This window comes from Vanessa atalanta, chromosome 2 (genome assembly GCF_905147765.1).
Source record: "Vanessa atalanta chromosome 2, ilVanAtal1.2, whole genome shotgun sequence".
Taxonomy (NCBI): domain Eukaryota; kingdom Metazoa; phylum Arthropoda; class Insecta; order Lepidoptera; family Nymphalidae; genus Vanessa; species Vanessa atalanta.
Genome location: NC_061872.1, coordinates 14,085,281 through 14,109,571, shown reverse-complemented (window position 1 = coordinate 14,109,571; position 24,291 = coordinate 14,085,281). Strand labels below are relative to the sequence as shown.

General features: G+C 33.5%; 2 protein-coding genes across 3 annotated transcripts in view; one reads left to right on the top strand and one right to left on the bottom strand.

The window, feature by feature from the left end:
* LOC125075835 (ecdysone-induced protein 74EF) overlaps positions 1 to 24,291 on the bottom strand; it is a 150,649-nt gene that overhangs the window by 94,313 nt on the left and 32,045 nt on the right. For both annotated transcript variants that reach the window (XM_047687632.1, XM_047687642.1), the window contains exon 3: positions 14,873 to 14,930. The gene's annotated coding sequence lies outside the window, so the exon portion shown is untranslated. The remainder of the gene's footprint in view (positions 1 to 14,872; positions 14,931 to 24,291) is intronic.
* Positions 992 to 24,291, top strand: part of LOC125075848 (U7 snRNA-associated Sm-like protein LSm11) — a 28,007-nt gene continuing 4,707 nt past the window's right edge. The window contains exons 1-2 of the mRNA XM_047687663.1: positions 992 to 1,323; positions 10,112 to 10,230. Coding sequence (XP_047543619.1) covers positions 1,029 to 1,323; positions 10,112 to 10,230 — 414 coding nt within the window. The 5' untranslated portion in view covers positions 992 to 1,028. The remainder of the gene's footprint in view (positions 1,324 to 10,111; positions 10,231 to 24,291) is intronic.

The window sequence follows — 24,291 nt, the reverse complement described above, 5'->3', positions numbered from 1 at the left end:
GACTTACAAACAAACATGTTTTGTATATTATCAGTGTAATTAGGTAGAAATATCAATACACAAAATGATTATTGTAAAACGACGCACTAAGATGAGATTATACATAAAAAGAAATTACCTTAAAAAATAATAAATAAATAGATAAATCTTAATTAATCTTTAGTATTATTTCATATTTTTCCCTTGGTTCTATAATATTAGATAGACTCCAGTCGACCTTGGTTCGATTACTTCCTACTGCATGCTACTATGAAGACCTTGTTGTATACTATCGCAACATTGGCAATGAGTTCGACATATCAAGATAATATCTAATTTATTCAGAATATCAGCGAACAACATGATTTTATATCATATTTACATTTACTGACATTTTGTATTTAAATTTGATTAATAATTTCCAATTAGCGCCATCTATTATCAAATAGTTATCGTGATTTAAAGTATAATAATTTAAAATTATATTATATAGTAAAAATAAATTGAAACAAAGAATGTTATTCTGGTTTATAGCTATAATGCTTTCATAATAGCTGCAATTAAATACATTATTGGAGTTAGGAAGAGCCTTCAACATTCTATCACGAGATCGCTATGACTGCAATGCCAGTATAAAAACATGTTTCAAGTCTAACAACTTGTGAACATTTTGATTCATTCTTATTTGCTTGTTAGTTTGATCTTATGAATTATTCAGAACTGAATAATATTTAATTTAAATAACATTGGAAATATGATTATATTCATATTTTATTGTTACTAATTATTTAATCATTATATATTTTATACCGCATCAATTTTAAATACAAAGGCATATATTTACGAATATATTTAAGTTTACTTTTATTAAAATAAGAATAATTATGAAATATTTTTTTCGCATTTACATTTCGATAAAATTTAATATTTAGAGCGAATACGAAACGCAACTGTAGTTATGTCAGTAGTCACTTTGACAGTATGGACTAACTGTCAGTTTAAATGTTAAAATGTTTGTTTTTATTTATGAAAGCTTTGAATAACTAAAAATGTCTTCGGAATCGTCATCTGAATCTGAATTAAGCGCTTGTAGTTCAAAATTTGACCCATCTAAGGCTTTATACGCTCCTAAGCCTAAGCTACCCGTTGAAAATGCACCAATGTATGAAAATTTACAACAATTCGAAGCCGCTCTAAAGTATGAAAGTCTAAATACATCATCTATCATTTCCGTAGGACATCATGAATTATTTCAGAAGCGTGAAGAAGAGAAGGAAAGAAAGAAGAAAGAGCAAGAAAGATTATTAGAAGAAAAGAACAAAAAGCGGTTCGCTCAATATGAAGGTACGTTTTGAGGTTATATTGTGCGCATAAATGTGTATATTTATAGTGCTACTATGCTAATGTATGTCACATTGAGGGTATATTTCGTGTCAAAATTTATTGAATATAATATTTTAATGTATACTTATGGAAAATTTTCCATTATCAGACTTTAAACCTTCATTTAAATAATAAAAAAAAAAGAAATATTTTATTGCAAGATAAAAACTAAGCTTAATTAAAGTTTGTAAACTTTAAGTTTCTAATTTAGATAATTGTACAAAATATCATATGATGTATTGTTTGATAAGTATTGTTACATCACAATCCCCTTTTTAGGCGTAATAATTAATTTTATAGATGGCTGAAAGCTACTTCTTACTAAGACAGATGCTTATATCTGAAGATTGCGGGCTAAAATATTGTCAAACACCAATGCCACTCTTTATGCCTAATTCTTCTTATTCCTCTTAGGCTTAATACTAAAGGTTAACTCAATTCTTCATAAGGTATTAGTAACCTATTACAAGACCAATACCAGAAGCAGTATGGTGGAAATTCACCTTTCTCTTTAATAAGAGAGATCACTTTTGCCTAAATGATATTGTCATTTTTAATTCTTGCCGTAAATGATCACTGACACTGACTTTTATTCTTTAAGAATGGAAATGTTTGCCCCTTATTAATGATGAATGTTGCCATATGTTTAACAATATTTATGTGAGATGGAATACTAGATATTTTAAAGGCAATTCGGTCGATTTAATTACAACTTAACTATAAACAACACCCTTATATTAAGTTATTCGGCATGATTATTAAGTGTTAGGCATATAAAAGTTGCCTATGTCCTTCCTTGTAGATCAAGCTTGCTTTATAGCTGCATACTAAAGTTACATTGAATTTGGATCAGTAGTTTGGCTGTGAAACATCACCAGAGATATAGAAAAAGCTGTATATTATAATTTTTTATTTATTTTATCACACTAACAATATACATTTTAAGCTGTTTATATATATATCAGTAACAAGTATATAACACAGTTAGCTTATAAAGAATTTACTTAAACAACTTTTGATCACATAGTGATGTCCAACCGAGTGCGAACATTTGTCCATTATGTTAAGTCATGCAAATATTTTTTTTATTCAGTAACCGTTATAACTGTAGTTTTGTTAGACCCTCGAGTTCCTAGTATGTTACACTGCTAAGGTTACTTGTGCGGTCATGTGAAGGTATAAACATTTGCATACATTTTTTTTATGTAAGTTAACAGTGTAGAGGTTGTGCAGTGTGTAACGTCCGCTTTTAATTTTTATATATACAAATATGTAGAACTATTTTGTTAATTTTTTTTTATTTTAATTTTCATATATTAAGACAAATTGTATACTATTTTGTTTTGTCCCTTATGTATTATGTATATGTATAATCGGCTATGTGGCTAGATAAGACTTCAAAAATAAACAGCAAAGTTTGTTGAATTAATGGTTGATGGTAATTCGATTATCATTTAAGTTATTTCGGAACTAAGATTCTTACGATTTGTTAAAATTAAATGAATGATTAAATATATTTTTTAAAAAGGTATAAAGTACGATTAATTTCGAAATTCATATTGCGATGTCTGTATCGTCGTTAATATAATTAAACTTTGAACAGCCCACGTCTCACATACGTCATTAGTAATATACTCGTGAAATGTTCATTTCTACCTCAGCAAAACCGCGAGTGGTGTCAGTTAACAGTTAACAGACATCAACCCTTTCCCACGTGCGTACGTCACCACTCAACAGCCACTACCCCAGGTCACGCACGAGGTCATTCTAGGCCGTTCAACGCTCGGCTCTGTGTCACCGACGGTCGTTCCCCCCGGCCGGGATAAACGGCCCCGTAGGGTCACCATGCGTGAAATGTCCCGGTGGGATAAAAATGTTCTTCCCGCTCTATTGGTTTTTAAAATAAGAAGAAATATTTAATTGCTGATTTAATATGTGTAATATTACCGATTAAACCGCAAATGTCAATCCTGAGAAGAAATGCAATTCAATGCAATCATGTTTTTTTTAATGGAATCCAAGACTGATCTTTATTTATAACGATGGTAACCTTGCAAAGTTATACAATGTTTATAAAATAGACCTTTTTTTAGGTAGCTTATTAACTTGTTTAAGAAAAAATAAAATTAGTGCGACTGGAAAAAATGAAAATAGTTTTGGGAAAAATTCCTTCTGTGTCCCGTGTTCCAAAATATAATTTTAAATGATTTAACATCGATAAAATTCGCGTAAGATACAAATATATTCATCATTTAGTACCCTCTCGGTTTTTTAATTTGGTTAAAAATATCAATATGTCCAAGCTAATTCGATCGTCTGGTAAGTTCAGGCCACCCAGTCGCTTGTACGACTTCGATGCGTGCGATCGGTCGGCGGACCGTGTGAATGAAATAATTAGGGATGAATAGCCACTGTTTATCATAATTACTCTTAATATCCACGCCGAGGGTTGCACGTGAAGTATCATCCATTAAAACAATTATTGATTCAAACAATCTTGATTTTACAAGTATGTTTTCTTTATAAAGTTCATTCGACTCTGACCTTATACAGGTTGTCACAAAAGCGATAATGAAATTCAAATATATCTAAAACGATGACTTTTCTGTTAGGTCATATTATTATGGATTATCATGAGCTAGGTTTTTGGGACAGCCTGTACATACTTTTATGGTGGTAATCATCCAGTTAAATGTATATAAAATGAGACGAGATGATTCTTAAATTCAATGAATGATTCATGTAAAAGAATGATTATTTTTCTCGTGTCCTAAAAAGTTCATTGATCTTTATAATTATTTGGATATCCATTTTGTTACCGAATTCATGAACAGTTGTGTATAATATAGTACTATTTATATGTTTTCTATATAACATAGTCTATATTGCAATAGGTGCAAAAATATTATAGATACATATTAGTATTTATCATATATATATATATATATATATATATATATGATGCAGAAAGACATGCTTGAATTTAAAATAAAATAAGTATAATATGTAACAATATGTTTTAATGATTGAATAACAGGAATAAACACATTGGATTTATATTAATAATAATTTTGTATATAATATTGATAATAGTTTTAATCCAATTTCTTATTTTTTTATAATCTCGAATATCCATCGTTAAGAGGTGTTCGAAATTCAAAATCTTTGAAAAAACATGGCGTCTCAATCAGGCAAAGTTATCGTTAAGCATAAAACTAAATAAAGCCGGTCTATTATTGTCTGTGGTAAATGTGTAGTGTACATAAACTAGCTATTCTGATGAGCGATGATATGTTGATCTTAATTTATTTCAATTTATCTAGTAATTGAGACGTACCTATGATCGCTTGTAAACAAACTTTGTACGCGCAAACAATTATTGCAAGGTTAATGACCTTATAGAATCACTGAATTTAACAATTTTATAGCTTGGAAAACGATTTTCTTTAAAAAAAAAATGTACATTACATCATTACTGTGTGTAATAGAAGAGAATATATTTGAAGTATGTCGTACTACAATTTACTTAAGAAAATGTCCTACGTGCATTTGCATAATTTATAATTGAATTAGCTGGCTGTCCCGGGTTTGTACGCGTAGAAAGTTCTATATAAAACGTGTATATTGAGGGCCAAACAGAAAATTTGTTGATTATTTTTGTGTCGACATCTTCTCTGTTTTTCGCGCCAAAGTTTCATCGCAATCCGACCAATACTGAACCAATGCTGGACCGATGCTAATAATATTCTTATTTATTTATATAGATCAAGAAGCTTAACTTTCGAAAGGAGTCTTTTACTGTAATTCTTGCTTATTGTAATAAAAAAGAATACTTCAAAATACTATTTATATACATAAAGAGCTTATCTACTTTTAAATAAGCAGTTTTTACGGTGAAAACTGTTATTAATCCCAAAGTATAGTAAAACAATTGTATATATTATACGCCCAAGTAAGGCGAAGCGAGACCAGGCCGGCTCATTTGTATATCCCACTCACCAGTTTAGTGTTCCACCGCAAAGCATCGTTGCCTTAGATCACTGTTTCGGTTTAAATAGTGACTCAGGGTAATTAGAAACACAGGGAACGTAGCTAGTTGGCACGGCGTTGGCGATAGGTGGATGTGTCGTATGTTGATGTATATATTACGACTTATCATCGTACAGATATACACCAGGTACTGTACACTTTTGGGCATTTTTCTTTCTTCACGCTGTTCTGAGATATGTATCCAAGGTATTATACTTCGACGAACACGAGATAAATATTAATTATACACTCAAGCAAACGAAAACCGTGCTTGGTTAGATTGCAATTCGCGATCTTTAGTTTTGTTCTACCCACTAGAACATCTCGGTTATTTAAAAGTCCTTTAATTTTATATGATTAAGCGATACTCGTGTACGTGACGTCAGTTCAGGGCTGTCGGACAGACAACCTTGGACGTTTCAAGATTTTTTGGTTACAGTTTGAGTCACAACGAAAAGTCAGTGTCACTCAATATAAAAATAATAATAACGAAATAGAGTTTGGTAAAACCAGCAATTATAACGTTTTTTATTACATATCTGCATGTTTTGTGTAATTAATTTTGTAGGACATAGATCTGTTTAGGTTTAAGAAGGTATTTTAACTTATTGTCTCTCTCTTACCGTTATAAGCATTCAAAAGACAGAATAGGATAACAGAACCCATTGATGTCGTTGCATATCAACAATGGCATCAGTGATTTGCATACGGCCCGTGACCCATAGCTCGGCCTTGTCTTATTATAATTATATTGCACAAAACATTCCCTCTTTTTCATCCACTTGTTTTTGTTCCGTCCATTTTTATTACTTTTTTGTTTAGAATAAATTTATATAAGTTGACATTTAACGTTACACGTGTCGTTATCGGAAAATAAATAACGTTCTGTTTTCAAATTTTTATTGATAACATTAAAAATCAGTTACCAATTTAAAAAATTGTAAATTGGTTTTCACATAGAGTATAAAATTGTTTTGTCTTTGCCTATTTATGTATGTATAAATAAATCATAGCAAACTAAAATATGTACAATGTATTAAAAATGAAGTACATTTTTTTCCGCTTTCGTGTGCGTTTTTATTAGAAATTTACGTGTAATTGTAATGCGATGCGTTTATTTCGGATTTTATTTAGGGCTAGCATGCAATCGCATGATGGCGTACACAATTTTCCCGCTCGTTTGACGAAAATGGTGCGCGAAAGTTATTTGAGCAATAACGAAACGCACAGCTGGCCAGTTCCTTTGTAAGATGCTTATTTGCAATACGAACCTAATTCGAACGAGTTTGTAGATTTTATCATTGTTTAATTAGCGTATCCATACCGTTTTAAAATAAGGAAGTTAGCTGAAACGACTTACTGTTGCGTACGCGCGAGATAGCGTTATTCGATATTCTGTATCGATTTCGAGAAGATTACATCGGATATTGAAATCGAAACCACAATAGCGATTACGGTACAAATTATATGTACTCTACATTGAGTCATTATACGAAAGCTTTTACGGTCTGTATATACAGTGGCTACTGACACGACGAACATTTTCATTATAGATTTCTTTAATTGAGTGAATATGTTTTTTTTACACGTAATGTACGTCAGATAATTTTCAACGACGGCTTGTCAATGTTATCGACATATAATTGGTTTATTCAACAGTATCAATATATGCGCAGAACGAAGGTGTGGCATTTTTTTAAATATATATCGTTCGAACCTTGAGATATATCCTATTCAATAAAAATAATTATGAAAAGCTCACGTCCTTTTTTATAGTTTATAGATGCTAGTCTCTTTTATTGTAACTTTCTGTGGTCGTGTGTGTATATGGCGTTATCTGCAGTTTCTCTTGTAAGAGTTAGATTTATGTGATATTTTAATGCAAGTTAATGTTGTTAGTAAATAAACATTGGAAAAGTTTAAAATACAAACGTCTGTTAGGATGTTTGTCAATCATGCTTGTACGAATGGGTGTTAATTAGTTTGGCACGGAATTGATGTGAAACAGGACAGAGAACTTTTTTAATTGGTCATAAAAAACGTATTAAAATTTAATTTCCATCGAACAATGCGGGCGGGTTACAAGCAGATAGTCAGTGAGTCAGTCATCATAAAATTATAATTAAAGTTGGGATACACTGTGAAAATATTTCCTTCTAATATTCATAATAATATCGAAACGATCGTTAAGGGAGGGACGCGGGGTGTGCCTTCCATAAATATAAGAGAGATCTCGATAATGTATCATATCCAAGTGTCTATCATGTCATCGAAGATCTCCGTTGGCTACGTACGAAGACTTTCGCGTGAGCATGTTGCATAACCGCTTTTCACATGAGTGGGACGCATGCTATCTGCGTTGCACCCCGGTGCATCGGTCATTGACACCCCCGGATATTCACGGGAAAGAAAAAATAAATAAACATGGAAAGAAAATAGCATAGTTAAACTGTATAAATCGATACCTTGGAAAAATATTTTGATACAGATAAAAAATATTTAAATGTGGCCTGTCAAATACTAATTTATCTATGGTTTTAAAATTAGCTATTAAAATTCGAATTCGATTTGATTTCGACGTATCTCGATTCCTATTGTATTAGAAACAAATAAATTTTATAAAAGTATTATTATTATTCCAATCTAATACATAATCTTAAATTAAATTGGATGATAATATGCGTATTGATTTAGAGTGACTCAGTTGAGTTACAATAGTCGCGTGTTATCGCAGTGCTGAGTGAGCGTCTGCGCGTGCGCCGAGCCGTGCTCCATCTTATCGTAGTTATATATATCTGCGTGTATTACTTCATTACGTTACTTTAAATGACGGGCTATAAATTAGATACAGTAGGTTAAGAATATACTGGAGATAATTTTGCGTTTGATTAAATGATTTATTAAATATAAATTTAACAAAATAGTTCAAACACTATAATAATGGCAATACTAAAAAGCATTTGCATCGATAAAAATATAAAAGTTATGGCTAAAAAGTTTTTATGATTGATTGAATCAATCCATCAATTCAGCTCCACTTTAACGAATGAATAAGAAAAATATAAAGCAATGATAAATTGGTATAACAAATTTATCAATTAGACGAGTAAATCGGCACGTGTTACGTACGCGTAATGTGTACGAAACGGAACGCAAACGGAAGTGATGCAACGCGTTTCGGTGCGCATCTGTGTAAACATGGCGCGCTTTTCTGAATGGCATGATGGCGGCGTTTCCCGCGCTCGGCTCGCGGACGACGACCCCGCGCGCGGTCACCGCCCGGGGATAGTCGAGTGAAAGTAATTCGCGATCGGCGACCGCATGCGAGCTATGCCTCCCTGGTACCTCGACTCGAGAGTTGCATAGATTTATTACTATGTTACGTTATTATTTTGCATTGACAACACCGATATTTTGTAATAGTAATATTTAGTAAAATTTGGAAACGTTGACGTGAGATCTTTGACCGAATCAACGAACGCTCTCAGTCGTCATTATTATATTTTTAATATTTTGTAATATATACGTTTTATTTTCTTTAAATTGTAGTTTTGTTTTGAAAAAAATCCCTAATGTTGTTAAAGCCCTTTCTTTTAAATTAATGTAAATTAAGTGTGTTCGAAAAAATCTTCCCACGTGTTAATAACATTGGTTTAGTGATTCACAGTACACCGTATGCTTTATATAACATATAGTATATGTATTTGTGTAATGGTACTTATAAGAGGTTGACGTATTTTCAAAAGTCGTTGCTCCGTGTTTTTCGTTGTATTGAAAAACACACCTGTAGAAACACATAAAGAGTATTTCGCGTTGTTGCCAGCTATAAAATCGTTAGCGATTAATTATTTTTACTTTCTTTTAATTAATAGTAGCAACACGCGTTGTTGCGTCGCTTCATGGAATTGTTATAAATGCGGAAGAAATATCTTAATTTACTTTGACTAATATTTTTATTATGATTTGATTTTATGTGATTCAGATTTTATTGTTATTATAAATTATTGTAGATAAACTAAATTGAGACGTCACGTCACTCAAATGTCTATAATATAGGAAGATCGTCTAGTTTTACGAAGTTACTGTGTAGAATTTAAAGAAATAATCTTTTTTCGGAAATGTTTTCTAAAATTTTATGAAAGGTTTTACTTGATAAATTATTCTGAGTTTTGAGTATAATTGTCAGTGTAAGTTGCTTTGTTTTTATTACTTTATGAAAATTCAGGCAATGATTTTCTTTCATTGGTTCACTATTCGCAGTCAACTTTTCTTTTGAAAGTTACTCGATAGATGACTTCACAACTTTCGATCGTGTTGTGTGGCAAAGGTCAGCGCCATTTCCTTACAAGGAACTACCTAATCTATTATGAAAACATCCTCTGTGTAATATTTAATTTAAACTTTGATTATTTTATAAGAACGCTTTTGTTCGATATTATTAAAATGAATATGTATGCTTAACGACAATTCTTTTACGCTCACTCACTCCTTATTCTGCTCTGAAGGAACTACAATATATATAATAATGTAAATTTAATTGAATTCAGGACATAACACATAAGTAGCTTTTACAATTCGTGCCATGTATGTCACGGATAATAATATCTTAAATCGAACGCCAAAACACTCAATAGCTTTCATATAAGAGTGAATTTCTTTATCTACTCGTCGTGCGGTTAACATCGATTACTTTTATTCAATATTTAAATTTTATTTTAAGGTCTCGTACCAACAACGAGAAACAGAAGAAAAATCAAGAATGTCATGACGCGTATAGAAACGATGATGGGACCTCTCGGAGCCTTGAAAGAATGCGTGGACCAGCGATTGAGGATCAAGGTAAGACACAGCATCTGTTCTATGCTTCTATACAATAATTGATTTGGAGATTTATTGGAGAAACTGGTTTAGAGTGTATATGTATTGTCTCAGTCTCATGGCTCGATGGGATGGCAATCTCCAACGCTAGGAGAGTGATCAGGGTCGGGCGCTGGACCAAATGCTATACGAACTTTTTGGGGCAGTGAAATGTAATGTAAACTCCAGGAATTGTTGGAGAGAGACCCTAATAATTGTTACTAGTCCGACTCTTGTTGTGCCGTTGATAATTTTAAGGTTGAAATATTTCCAAAAGCTTCGTGATACCTTCCATTGTAGTCTTATAATAGGTTTTTAATTCATCTTCTCGGCGATTAAGACACTGTGAGGAAACATGTAAGTTTTGGATGAAAATTTATCACGTAAGTAACCAACCGCATTGGAGATAAACAAATCTGGTCAAAGAAAGGCCTGCCTTCGCCCAGCAGGGAGACATTAACAGACTGCTACACTACTTTTAAGTAGTAGCATAAACGAGAGGACTTATCGTAATTTCCTAGTTCCGAAACTATAATTTCTAAGCTTACATGTTCCCATCATCGTAACTACAAAGGGCGTTTGTGCATCATTAGTGCATCTGGCTCGCGTCCAACCCGGAACTCGCCCACTGGCAGAGGATGCTGCGCCGAAATAGATGTTCTATTAACTATGTATAGTCTATATAGCCGTAGACGATTCGTCATAACTATCAGAAGAAATCGACATTTCGAACATTGGTATACGTTGTGGAGTCAATTTTATAAAACAGTCTTTTAATTTACTTTAGAAAGACATACGGGCTAATTCAATATATATATATATATATCTTCTGATAAAGAAGTTATCTGAAGTTAGCCAGTGCAAGATTCAAAAGATCGTTTTGATATTTCGATTAGCTTCAAAAAATATATTTAACTAAGATTCTAAGTACCAGGCTATACTTTAAATATAAACAAATAATAAGGATAAAAAAAAGAGAGAATACACAGAAGGTATAGAAGGAAACCTTGTAAATATAATCCATAAGATCAACAAGATAATACAAATAACTGATTAAGTAGTTCCCAATGTGTGTATAGTCATGTTAACAGATATTTGTACGGTAAAGGCGCCAGAGAGTAGTAAATACGGTGTTATCTCGTCGTATATGTCATTTGAGAGCGGTCAACTTTATGGCACTGTTTGCCAAGTGTGTAAAACAGAAATGCCTAGTGACTCACTGAAAAAGGTCTAGGAAGAGCCTTGTCCGATGCCAGCGCCGTCTACGTCACCCAGTTCGCTTGCGCAGCGTCTATTAATGGCGCTGTACAAACATGCAATTTGTCTGTAATGTGTGCTACACAAAGAATGTTTCAATTATGTGTTAAATATTCTTAAGATCCTTTTTATTTACGTGTTGTTTTCGTTTTGATCGTTCGTATCGCTAATACGATATTTTTGTTCTTAATATTTATAATTATTTACTGTTTCTTAAAAATGAATTGTACGTTCGACATTGTTTTTTTCCTTAAATGATTATTTTTCTACTTTACGTTTAAGTATGTACGCCGACCTATCTTTACCTTGAATTTTAATTTTGAAGATTACCACAATGATTACAATTTATTAAAAAAAACACTTAATCGCAAACTATTTTGACAAGAACCATTCAAGATAGTAATCAGATTGTCTAAAAACAAAAACTTCAGATACACGATGTACCGCTTTCTATGTTCGGTATTTCGATTCCCAAACTCGTGTATAACTTCTGTTTTTCACGATATTACGTTGTTACTTTGGTTTATTTGTATCAGTTTTAGCGTCGACAACCACAATGCAATGTACGAAAGTCGATGAAAGTCCGCTGTTACCGATAAACAAAGAGAAAGGGAACACGATGAATGTATCTAATTCAGACAGCCTGTTTCCACAGATGCTTCATTTCTCTCCCCGGGAGAAATCGTAAATCCGACATTACGGTCATAAACTGAAAATATTGCACCAGGACATGCGTGTTCTCAGCCCTCGGTTGTACCCAGACGAAACCACCGCGCAGTTCATCTAACTGCCAAGTCAAATTTAAAAAGTAAAGAAGGAACAAAAGTTTTAATAATGCCGACCGATTCATCTATTACTCCGAACATAACCCAGTTTGGACAAAAGGGTTCTCACGAGGAGAATGATTTGGGGGTAATAATGTCGCGCCGGAACACGAATAAAAAACAGAAAAAATACTAGATGATTTCTTAACTTCTAGAACTTTCCGACACTTGCAAATAACTTATAATGGCGTTTATAAATTTTCACGCGCAGACAAAAGCGGTTGATGATTTCCACTACAGTCTGCGGGTCGTAAGTCCAGCTTAAAACGTCTACGGTATTACGATTTATGTTATCATGTGTCCAATATTTTCGGATTAGGGCGATTTATTCCGGATTCCGGCCCTTAGGCCGTGGTGAATGATTCTTTACAAAATTATTTCGATTTCTAATCTGACTTTAATAAAATCTATTAATGTTTCGGTAAAAAATGCTAAAATCAGGTATGCCGGTCGCTCATTTTTGATCCTGTTTCTGCTGCTGTTCTCCGTGTCATTTTCATTTAGGTTAATCAGAAAACGGGAATCGCAACTTATATGCAAAAATTTGATTTTATGGCGTACGTGCAAATGGGCTCCAAATGCTAAATAGTCACCACTATTCAAAGATATTTGCGCTGAAATAAATATTAACCATTCCTTACGCCAATGCGCCACCAACTTTGGGAACATGTCAAGTGCATATATTTGCTCACTCAGTCTACGAGTGAGCAAATATAGGCACTTGAATACTAAACACCGGAACACAAGAATACTAAGTATTGCTGTTCAATGGCAGAAAAAATGTCTGTTAAGTGGTAGTGCCTACCCAGACGTGCCTGCACAAAGCACTACCACAAAGTGAAAAAATACATAATTATATTGGAACATTAAATGAATCAAATTAAATGTGAATTCATTATACGCTTTGCAGTTATTTTTATCAATTTTAAAGGTCAATAAAATAACATAAGTGTTTAAATTGCTTTATGCTAAAGTATTTACAATAATCAAAAATAATGCGTACGCGCAGTCGTGTCTGTTAGTATATTAAAAATATTCAGCGGCGCTCCGGCTGCGAAGGCCGCCGCCATCGCCAGTCGCGGCCCGCGGGCGAGACGTTGTCATACTGCGTGTTACGCGCATGCGTGTTTCACGTGTGTACGGTCGGCAAAAAAAGACAAAAACATTCGCTCAAATTATCTCTTGATACCTGTACAATTTTATTACTTATAAGGACCTTTTTCAGGAATTTAAGCCCGTATATCAGAGGATGTAGAAAAAGATTCAATAATTATTTTTTGAAAAAAAGAAAACATATTCTTAGATTAATTTTTCTTTTCTAATTAAATATTGGACACACGAGGCGGTTGTTGTAAATTTACAATTTGTACATCTACCTACTCGTAATAAATTTCCACGAATAAATTATTGCGTTGCATAAAATCGATTTTTAGAGAATTTACCTTTTTAATAAATTTACATGCTGATGGTATCGAGTGGTGAGACCTTGCTGTGATGTCAGTTATCTCATTGCCATATATCTCTGTGTGCGTGTCTGTCGCTACGAGTGTCAGTTTCACTGTGTGGAGCATACAAGGGCCGGCTAGGACGAATCGTGCGCAGTATACTTCCTCATATATTTAATCCATTTATCAGTCATTAGTTGTTTTTGGTGTTCGCCTTGACGTATCGAATATTTCAATAGATAATTAAATACGGCCGATAGCAATGGAACTTGTCTAGTTTAATAGGAATCTGTTTCACGTCCACGAGATAAGATATTGTTATTATAAGATATACTATCTGCTGAATTGTTGTGTATTGGTATCTGTGTTTTGTTCGTGTGTTTATTTCTTTATTTCCGGATAATCTTAGTCTTAATACACGTACAAGGTCGTATATATGAGTAAACACATTATAGAAAGGATATTTTTTTTAAAATGCTGCGCAAAATTTTTACGGTTGGCGATTAAATAATATGACCTTAAGCTTTTTGCCTCGTGGTCATTTCTTTGCTAAAGTTTTTCTTGTTTTTCTTTGTGTTATATTATTATTAAGTACCTGAATTTTAGTATATTTAAATAATTTACCAAATAATTGTTTGTTGCTTAAGTCGATAGCGACGCAGGCAAATGTAACGCGTAGTTACTTTGTCTGGTTTTTTTTACCCACGATTTTACGAGAACGTCGAAGGTGTGAGGCGGCTCACCCCGAAATGTATAGCCACGCAAGGTCGGCAACATTCGAAGTGAGGCTACAGCCGACTCGCCACTGTGTTTTCGTCACGAAAACTTCGTCACCCTTATTCCATCAGTACATACAAACGTTTCCGACACTAATGAGAATGTGTTTGGACCAGTTTTTGGCGTTTTGCTTCTTTTTATCGCAGGTGTTTTGCACTTGCTCCAGTTTCAGCGTTTAAGTCTATCGCAACATTTTTTCACATCGTATTATAAATATTCAGATGTACATATGTGGATCGTTTTTTCGTTTCAATGGTATTTAATATAACTAGTGTATTATAAATATCAATAATATTTTTATAGAAAACAGTATTCACTTACCGTATACTGAAGCTGAGTAATCATACATTCGCCAAGGTCAGTATTTCCACACCATTACCTGTTAACAGAAATTATATTATTGGCACATACGGAGTGTAAACATATAATACTAATGAAGTAGTAATTATTCTTCTGGCTTCTGGAGATTTGATTCAAGGAAAACTACGCCATTGAACGGACTACCAGAATGTCTATAATGAATTCGATATTCCACTTCACACAATGAGCTATCAAACGAAATATCTAACCTCGACTTTATCGCTCCATCGTCGCCTTGTAAAGGTAATTCCATTTAAATGAAACTAAAACTTGAGAACAAAGCTTACAGTGAAAATTTTAAAAAGTTTTTTCATTGTCTCGACGACTTGAAGTTAAATACGAAGCGATATCGCACCTCAGCATCTGTAGTTATCGCGTCAATTATCTACAAGGCTTCTTGAAAAAGAAACTCGATAATTTTATGGTCTCAATAATCATTTAGCACTCAAGTACTCCGTCGAAGGTATGATGCATTCGGCCTCGCGGGTAAACAAACGCTAGATAGCGCTAGACAAAGACGACGCGAGGTCATGAGCGTAGCCTTGTGCGGGTGCGCGCGCGCACGCTTCCGCCTGTCGACGGTCGAGCGCCGCACGCGATTCAGTCTTCGCCCGCATGCCACTGACGATGGACGCATATGACACAATTATACCGTATTATAATTATTAAATGTCTCACAGACAGTTTGATTAATTTGTCCCTTATTATTAAAAATTATTATTTTCAATTAAAAAAGTAGGTAATGAGGTTGCAATATATGCATAAGCTCATTTATGTATCTATTGTTACGAAAATAACTAGAATCAAATAAGAGTACATTCTAAAGGGCGACAGATAAACGAGCTTGCACATTGCTCGGACATTTATTAAGCGCGCATGCGCATCGTCCTACGCATGCGCTGAAACTACTTTGAAGCAATTTCAATTGCAGTTTATGATGATGGCATGATGAGAGATAAGGATTGCAATCTGTTTGAAATATGGAATGATAAATCTATTCGTATATGGAAAATTATTCGAGATATATTATAATACGAAGAGCCGAAAGACAAATTTGAGAGATTCGTCTTCGATTCCAAACCTCACGTGTATTGATTGAGATAATTCGTAACCAATGAAACGTTTAATTCCTTTTGTCTACGGGAAACGACACTAGGGTTTTGATAAATATTTCTTACCAATGTACTGTAATACCTATATACATAGTCTTTGTTGTGCCAGAATACGTTGATTAATTTTAAATTGTAGGTGTTGATTAATTTTAAACCTAACGTTTATTTTTAATAAAATATTACAAAGAATTATGACAGATTTTATTATACTAGCAAAAGTAAAATTATTGTGTCAGGTCGAAGAAAAATTCAGGAGAACTTAAATATTTTTAGTAATAATTATTGGTTTACTATTAAAATACAAAAATAAAATGTTTGACAACATGATACCTTATCCGTAATATTTAATTAAATAAATATGATGTCAATCTTGTTCAAATAAAGTACAATGCTATTTATATCAAGAAATTTAGAGGGTTATTAGGGTTAATCAAAAACCGTATAGAGCAATACTTTGTTTTGTAGTCTTCCTGTTTGAAGAATGAGTCAGTTTATTTCTAAGAACAAGGGACATAACATCAGATCTTATATTTGGCGGGTTTTAACAAGTCAGGATTCCATCGAATTAGTAAGAGTAAGAATTTTACGAATAAGGGCAGTGGAGACTACACATATGGAAATTTCATTGCCAGTCTAAATTTCTGTAATTTCAAATAACTAGCTGATATTAATTTAAAACTTGCTTATATCGGTAAAGATTGTTGTGAAATGTTATGAAATAAAGAATTGTTGTAAAAAATTGGTCACTTTCTAGTATTTTTGCTTACCATTTGATCGATTAAGTTTTCAATGATATTGCGTTGTCGATGAGTTATAGTAGAATTTTCAATTGTTGCAAAAATCTTGTATAATATTCCGTAATATTGATATACTCTTTCTCATTTGTGGATATAAAAAGGGGGATAAAGTATTACATGTGTTTTTTCAATCAGATCAAAGTATCAAATTATTTTCCGAACCGGTAAAGATATTATTTGGACTAGTAATCAGTTCTACATAATGCTTTACATAATACCTTGAATATAGATTATATATAGGAATCTTTTGCTAATTATGACCATCGTCAAGTTTCTTTCGATCATAAAATGCAAGTAAAATTATTAAAACAAATGAGACGAATATAAACGAAGATATTTATTGAAGGAAATTGTTTCAGCATAAACGCTTTTCATGATATTGATCGATACCGCCTTTTGCTTGTCGAAGCTCGTTATTTTATAACTTCTTAGATAAATAAAATGGGTAAATATATTTTTTACATACAATGTCTATTGCTGTATATAAAAGGAGAACGTCTGTTGCTACGCTACGTAAGCAATATTTGTCAATAATACATAATCTAATTAAAGGAAATATATAACAAAATTTTCTCGAATTCGCTGTATTTTAGTAAATTAGCATATATTTAACAAAATGATGACCAATCAATACATGTTATTCAGTAAGTTAGTATATGCATTTGTTACGAGTAATGCCATATAGGTTTACTTGGTGGTAAGGCTTTGTGCAAGCCCGTCTGAATAGGTATCATCAGATCAGATATTCTACCGCCAAATAACAGTACTTAGTATTGTTATGTTCCGGTTTGAAGGGTGAGTGAGCCAGTGTAACTACGGGCAAAAGGGACCTAACATCTTAGCTCCCAAGGTTGGTGGCGCATTGGCGATGTAAGAAATGGTTAATATTTCTTACAGCGCCAATGTCTACGTACGGTGGTGACCACTTACCATCAGGTGGCCCATATGCTCGTCCGCCTACGTAAACCAAAAATATTATTTGAATACGAATATTATGATTTACAATTTCTAAATAATGCTGAATTAAAACCATGATCTGTTTTCATTTCCGGTCAAAGGAACAATAAAATATTTTAGTTTTTCCTCTTCGTTTATGACACAATAACTCAAGATGACCTCCAATATGGTCTTGTCCTTTCACATCAAAAATAATTATTATTTTTGTATCTTCTAAGAAATCTAAAGCTCATTGTTAACTTCGTAGTTTTTATTGTGACCGTCAAAATTGTGCCCAATGTCACCGTACGCTTACGGAAAAAATTCCAAAGGCGCTGCTAACTTCATAAAAGTAATAACACAGCATTGACCTTTACCCACTGACTTAGGACCGAGACCTTGATTTGAGTTTTGGACGTTCTTATCAAAGTTTTTTATTGATCAATAAAGGGCTTGGCCTTGTATGGTATCAGTTGAAGGCCGATGAACGATTCCGGCTTGTTTTTTCGTCTTTTGATCTTTATGCATCGCTGAAATTTCCGCTTGCGCCTTCCTTCCTCATTGGTTTTTGGTGCACAATGCAAGACTTTTTTTATAATAGAGAACACTATTGTTAATAGTGTAAAAGAAACTCTTTCAATAAATTAAACAATCGTGGTATAAATCCAAATCCAATGTTTCTACGTTCTAAAACTTACTCACCGAAAATTCTGAATCACGATTAAGTTCACCCCAAGTTGCCCCATTTAGTCTTCATATATTTTATCATATAGAGCTTGTAATAACGATCAAATAAGCGCACAATTGCTAATAGGAATCACGTAGCCTTCAATGTCGTCTGAAAACATATTCATAAATATAATTACTTGAATGCACCAAATTGATTGGATTTCGAGGGTCAACTGGTCGAGCAAAAAGTGCGGAAGTCACGGCCTATGAGTTGTTTGCTAAATGCAAGTTATAAGAGTCAATGACGAGTGTTAAATAATGGAAATCTATTCTAAATTATTCTATTGAGATATCAAATATCGCTTTGTGTAAACTTTAATTTATAATTTATAATTGTCTGAGTTATAGCTTTATAAATAAGTTAATTGTTGAATATTTCAAACCGATGCTAAAACGCGACAAAAACAAAACAGATGCAAGTGTCCGTGACATTGGCTTGCCGAAACCGAGAGTATCGGATCTGGAACACGACTTGCGCAAGAGTACCCGACGCACTTGTGACTTAAGCCGAAATAGCCGGCGTCACCCAGCGGTGTGACCTCGCGGATTCCTTTGTTTCATTTTTAACATTGACCTTTAGGGTTCTGAATCATGCGTACGTAATTTTTCATATTCAAATTTCTCGCTTTGAGAAACAATTAAATAAAAGCATCAACACTCCAATCTCAGCGGGTATTTACATTTTAACGTACTAATAATGTTCTTGCAACTATTTAAAATTGCAGTCAATTAGCGAACGAATAAGGTAAATAGGCAATTACGCATAATTATCGTCAAGTAACTAAAAGCGAATATCGAGCCTTCACCTTAGCTACTACGTTACGCTTCCGCGTACTTCACGTCACCGTTCACTTTCACTGCGACACGACGTGGGGGGACTGCCTGACTTAGATACGATGCCTGGCGAGACCGGACCAAGTTAGTCATTATGTACCTTATAAGCGTCGAGGTAAGATCTAGTTTTCAAGGTCTCGACTCTTAATTTTTTTGAGTCACCGTCCTTCTCTTTGTATATTTTCAAACTTCATGTGCGATAAGTAAGGTGTGTTTTCGCTTGTTACTCTGAAAAAGAAGGCCTTGAAGGTCGTACGCACTGTATTCATAGTTGTTTACTTTCTAAGGCGGTCAATGGTCAAAGCTTTTGGTACGTGAATATTTATAGATTTGGGCCCACTCAAGGTCGAGTTTTTGCTGGTCAATGAGGTGTTCTAACTCTTTCTATCTTTAACTTATACGGCGAAATAACACAAGTAAACCACTCCCTATAGGAATTGACATTTTAATGGACAGATGCAAATTGTTTGCGGGATAAATATCATCAACTTTTGACCTTAAACGCGTCACGAAGATATTATCGTTAAAGATTAATCGTAATTAAACATTCCTTATGTTGTTTTATTTAAAAAAAAAAATGGTAATTGTAGTCTCAAATGGCTCGTGCGCCTGCGCAGCGCGACTTGCATATTTTGTACACTTTCTCTTGGCACTTGTGCTCGTGGGAACGTGACCACGTGACGTGTGGATCAACTGATTACGGTAAAACTACCATTAAGAGTACTTTCTGACAACTCGTTTGCGTCTTAGTTGAAGACAGTTATGAGTTTACCGAACCAATGTCTTTCGTTTCAGTATTTGTAATCGGATCTATAATGTACTCTCTATGACGAAATGAGTAAATTTTTGTTTGTTAATAAAAGCAATCACAGATCTATCTATCGGGGCCAACCTTAATCATCCAGAGAGTCAAAACCGTGCCAGCCGTTTAGAAATTCACTGACATCTACAGATGTCGAGGACTTAACTTTACATTTGTCACGTGACTCCCTCTCCTCGAGGGAGGTCTTATTAATATCATCTTCTACAGAAGAATTACATAAATAAAAATACTGTTTTTCTATTGATTTCCGGTATATTATGAAACTGATTATAATATAATGTAGCAATCAAATCATTATTTTATTCGCGTTGTTATTTGGAACCTTCACGAAATTTTCCATATTGTATTTATAGTGATTCCTTTACCTTGTCAACCGTTCATGGATAGCCGGATAACCTTACTTCAATATTATGAAACTAACTCTTTTTCCTCACATTAATGTTGGCGAGATCTATCCTAACGATTACAAATGATAAGTAACAATTTAAAGCTATTGTCCAAAGTAATAAATACCCAATTTTTAATTAACTTAGAGTTCCTTTTCATTTGATAAAATTTTAAATTAAGGAAATAAACAAAGTTTTAATTGGAGGTCATATGTTGATTTAATTGGTAGTCTATTGTTTATGTTATGCTATTTTTTAAAATATACGTATAAATATTTCAGAAGTAAATTTCTGATCTGAAAAACTTTATGGATGTTAAAATATGTTTTAAATTTTGGATTATAGTAATACTTATTTAGTTGCTATCATTTAAACGACTTGGGCATGTCTTAGAAAGCGTTTATTGGTCAGTTAGAGCGAAAATAAATGTGTCTGTTTCTTTGGGTTCCGGCTAAGAATAAAGGCATAAGGGATGCATGAATATTTATAGGAAATAAAAAGTGATCCAATAAGAATGCGGGAAAAAACAATTGATTAATGAAATGCTTTAGTTTCATATGATTATCTAAATTAATAATTTGAAAGCGACTCGCTGAATACATCTCCAGTGGACGATCCTTCTTCAGATGTCGAAATAACACGAGCACTATCGTTAACTGTTCATTGTACATTTGTCACGTGACTCGCTCTCCTCGAGGAAGGTCTGATTAATTTCATCTTCTCCGAGAACACTCGTGTCTCTAGTCCTGTGTAAAAATAGACTACGGCGGAATAGTAGTCGACTTATATAAGGTTGTCGAATACATTGTATAGTATGTTTTTGCGACCGTGATATACAATTAGTTCTCACTTCGAGTAATGGCTGATAAATCTACAAAATTAAATTTAGCCGAAGATAATTCTATCGCGTGGAATGTTTTTTTTTTAAATTTGATTTATATAAGCTACCAGTAGATTTGTTACGTAATCTTATGTTAAATGGTTAAATTTCCCACTGAAGAGTGAACGTTTCTAACATCGTCAATGCTCTACCAGATAGGATCTGAGATGCTATATCCCTTTTGCCTGTCATTTATACTGGCTTACTAACCTTTCAAACAAGAACCACTAATATAAAATATTCATAATTATTTAGAATTGGCACCCAGGTGGCACACAATTCGTAACCCACCTAAAGTACCTAATCTAATTAAACAACTACACCAAAATTAAGATTTTAATAAGGAAAATAAATAAATTTAAACGCAAAATGTAATGGTAGCCCTAGCTGAATATTTGGTTATAAGAGCCAAGGCGAAGGGCGCTGGGCGCGATCCAGTTGCGGCCACTAAAAATATTACTCAACTATTATTATAACGTTACGCAATTCATAAAAGTCGTTTAAATTAACGAAATCGGTAAAAGTATCACGTTCTATTGAATGTATATACATATACGAGTATATTATGTAGTACCTAAAACACGACTGGAAAAACGTCACGCACAGAACCTACTGATTTACAATTTACGTGCTAGAGTGTAACACTAGTAATTTTCCTAGCACTCAATACGTTTCATTGGCTTGAGCTGGCATTTGAATTCAGGATCTCGAGGTCCGCAGCCTAGCCACTAAACCACGAGCATAGCATTCAGAATCGAGGTTAATTCAAAGCCATAAACAATTCCCGTACATTAATAGTGCAACGTTGTAAATGTTAGTTATACATTTTTAAATTTAATTTATCTCGAGTGTTGATATCAAACTCAATCAGCACTGACCTGACGATAGCGAGTGTCCTCTGTTTGTAGGCAACAAAAACAAATAACACTTCCTAGTGGCGACATCGGTTATTACTTGATCACGGTAAATATTCATTTAACAACCGATGAGATTTTTTCTGGACATTGATGTTTTTAAAGTCATGGCTACGATTTTAGAGCAAAGTATTTTTATTTATACTTTAATTAATTCACCAATGTATCCATTGATGCATTATATTTTGGTTAAATATTTAATTTTGTTTCTTTTTTAATTTAACTTTATTCATAATTGTGTAAGCTTTCCGTTAGTATACGGTTATGTATCTCATTAATTGTATAATGTTACCTGTATGATTTTATGTATGTTAGTCTTTGTTTAATTTTAATAATTGTGGAATTTATATCAATGGAAACTTAGCTGATGTGTATAATATTGTACACCATTTTGCCATAAGTGTCATCTCATTGTTTGTTTCCCTAAAATAAAATAAAATAAAAAATACCTATATCACCATCGGCCATAGACCTTAGCACTATAATAAAAATAATCATCCCTTACATCGTCAATGCGCCGCCAACCTTGAGAAGTATGATGTTATGTCCCATGTGCCTGTAGTTACACTGGCTCACTCACCGCTCAAACCGGAACACAACAATATTCAGTATCGCTGTTCAGCAATAGAATTTGTGATTAGTGGGTGGTACCAACCCAGACGCACTTATACCAAGCACTACGACCAGATGTGTGTTTATTAATTTCCCACTAATACAAGTAATACGTTTTAAATATATCTGTATAACAGTTTGTTTGCAAGCATTAGGACAGTGAGATTTCATATTATTATTATAATCACGCGAAATTAGTTCGCCAGAGGAGCCGAGCCTCATTAGTATCATTTGGTGTCGCTGCTTTCTCTGTAAGAATGTATAATAACAACCGCGTAATAGCTTACCTGCTCGGGTCTTACATTACAAGTATTATTAATCTAAATGAAATATCAGTAACGCGATCACAGTGCCGAAGTGGTCCAGTGGTACGCACACCTTAACCGATGGTTGCGGGTTCAACCCCACTGATTATTATGTGCTTAAATTGTGTTTGTAATACATTTCGTGTTTGGCGGTGATGCATCGTGAGGAATCTGCATGTGTCGGTAATCTCCAAATCGAGGAGGAAATTCTTCTACGGAGAGTTATAAGCGTAACTGTTTTATAACTCTCCGTAGAAGTCTCAAGAAATTTCAATTGCCGCTCAATTCAAAATCCGGTTCGGTAATATTAATAAAATTCCCTTGATACAGCAAGTGTATGTTTGCTTATATTATTGCAACTAATTTATTGCGTCACCTCTATCCCGAGGCCGGGACATTGGTGTGGGAACAGCTGTAGGAAGAGCATTGAGATGCAATTTTACAATCAACGCCGGGACAAGCGCAATTGCGGCGTGCAGGTGAAGGGACGTCCCGCCCACCGCGGTCTTCTTAAGGTCGAACGCGACATTTGTGTGATGTGTGGGCAGTTGGAGGGGAAATTGTTTAAATCTTGAGTAAAATGTTGCATTTGTGTGTGTTAATTTGTTGCAAGTCATTCCGTATCGATTTGTATTTAAAACTTCATTTAAGTATTCTCCGGAATTTGTATTCCAAAGCTTTTTGTTCCTCATCAAGACCTGGTAAACATATTTTTTGAATAAAATAAAAAAAATACGATTTATTATATTTATAAATGTTACAGTTTATTGAGACCTCAGGTAGATGTGATGTAATTTGCTAAGATTAATAACTTATATTTTCAATTAAAAAGTCTTAACTTATAAACGGTTTAATTGAACTAAAGTAGAAACGAACATATATGAACGTAAGTGTTAAAAAACTATACAAATGTTATTATTTTAAATATATACTTGCTTTATGTATTCAATTATTGTACTAAATTATCAAAATCCATTAACCAGCTATTAATTTAATTTTTAATTTTTACCCACATATTTGCAAACTGAGCCCAAAAATGAATATTGTTCGTC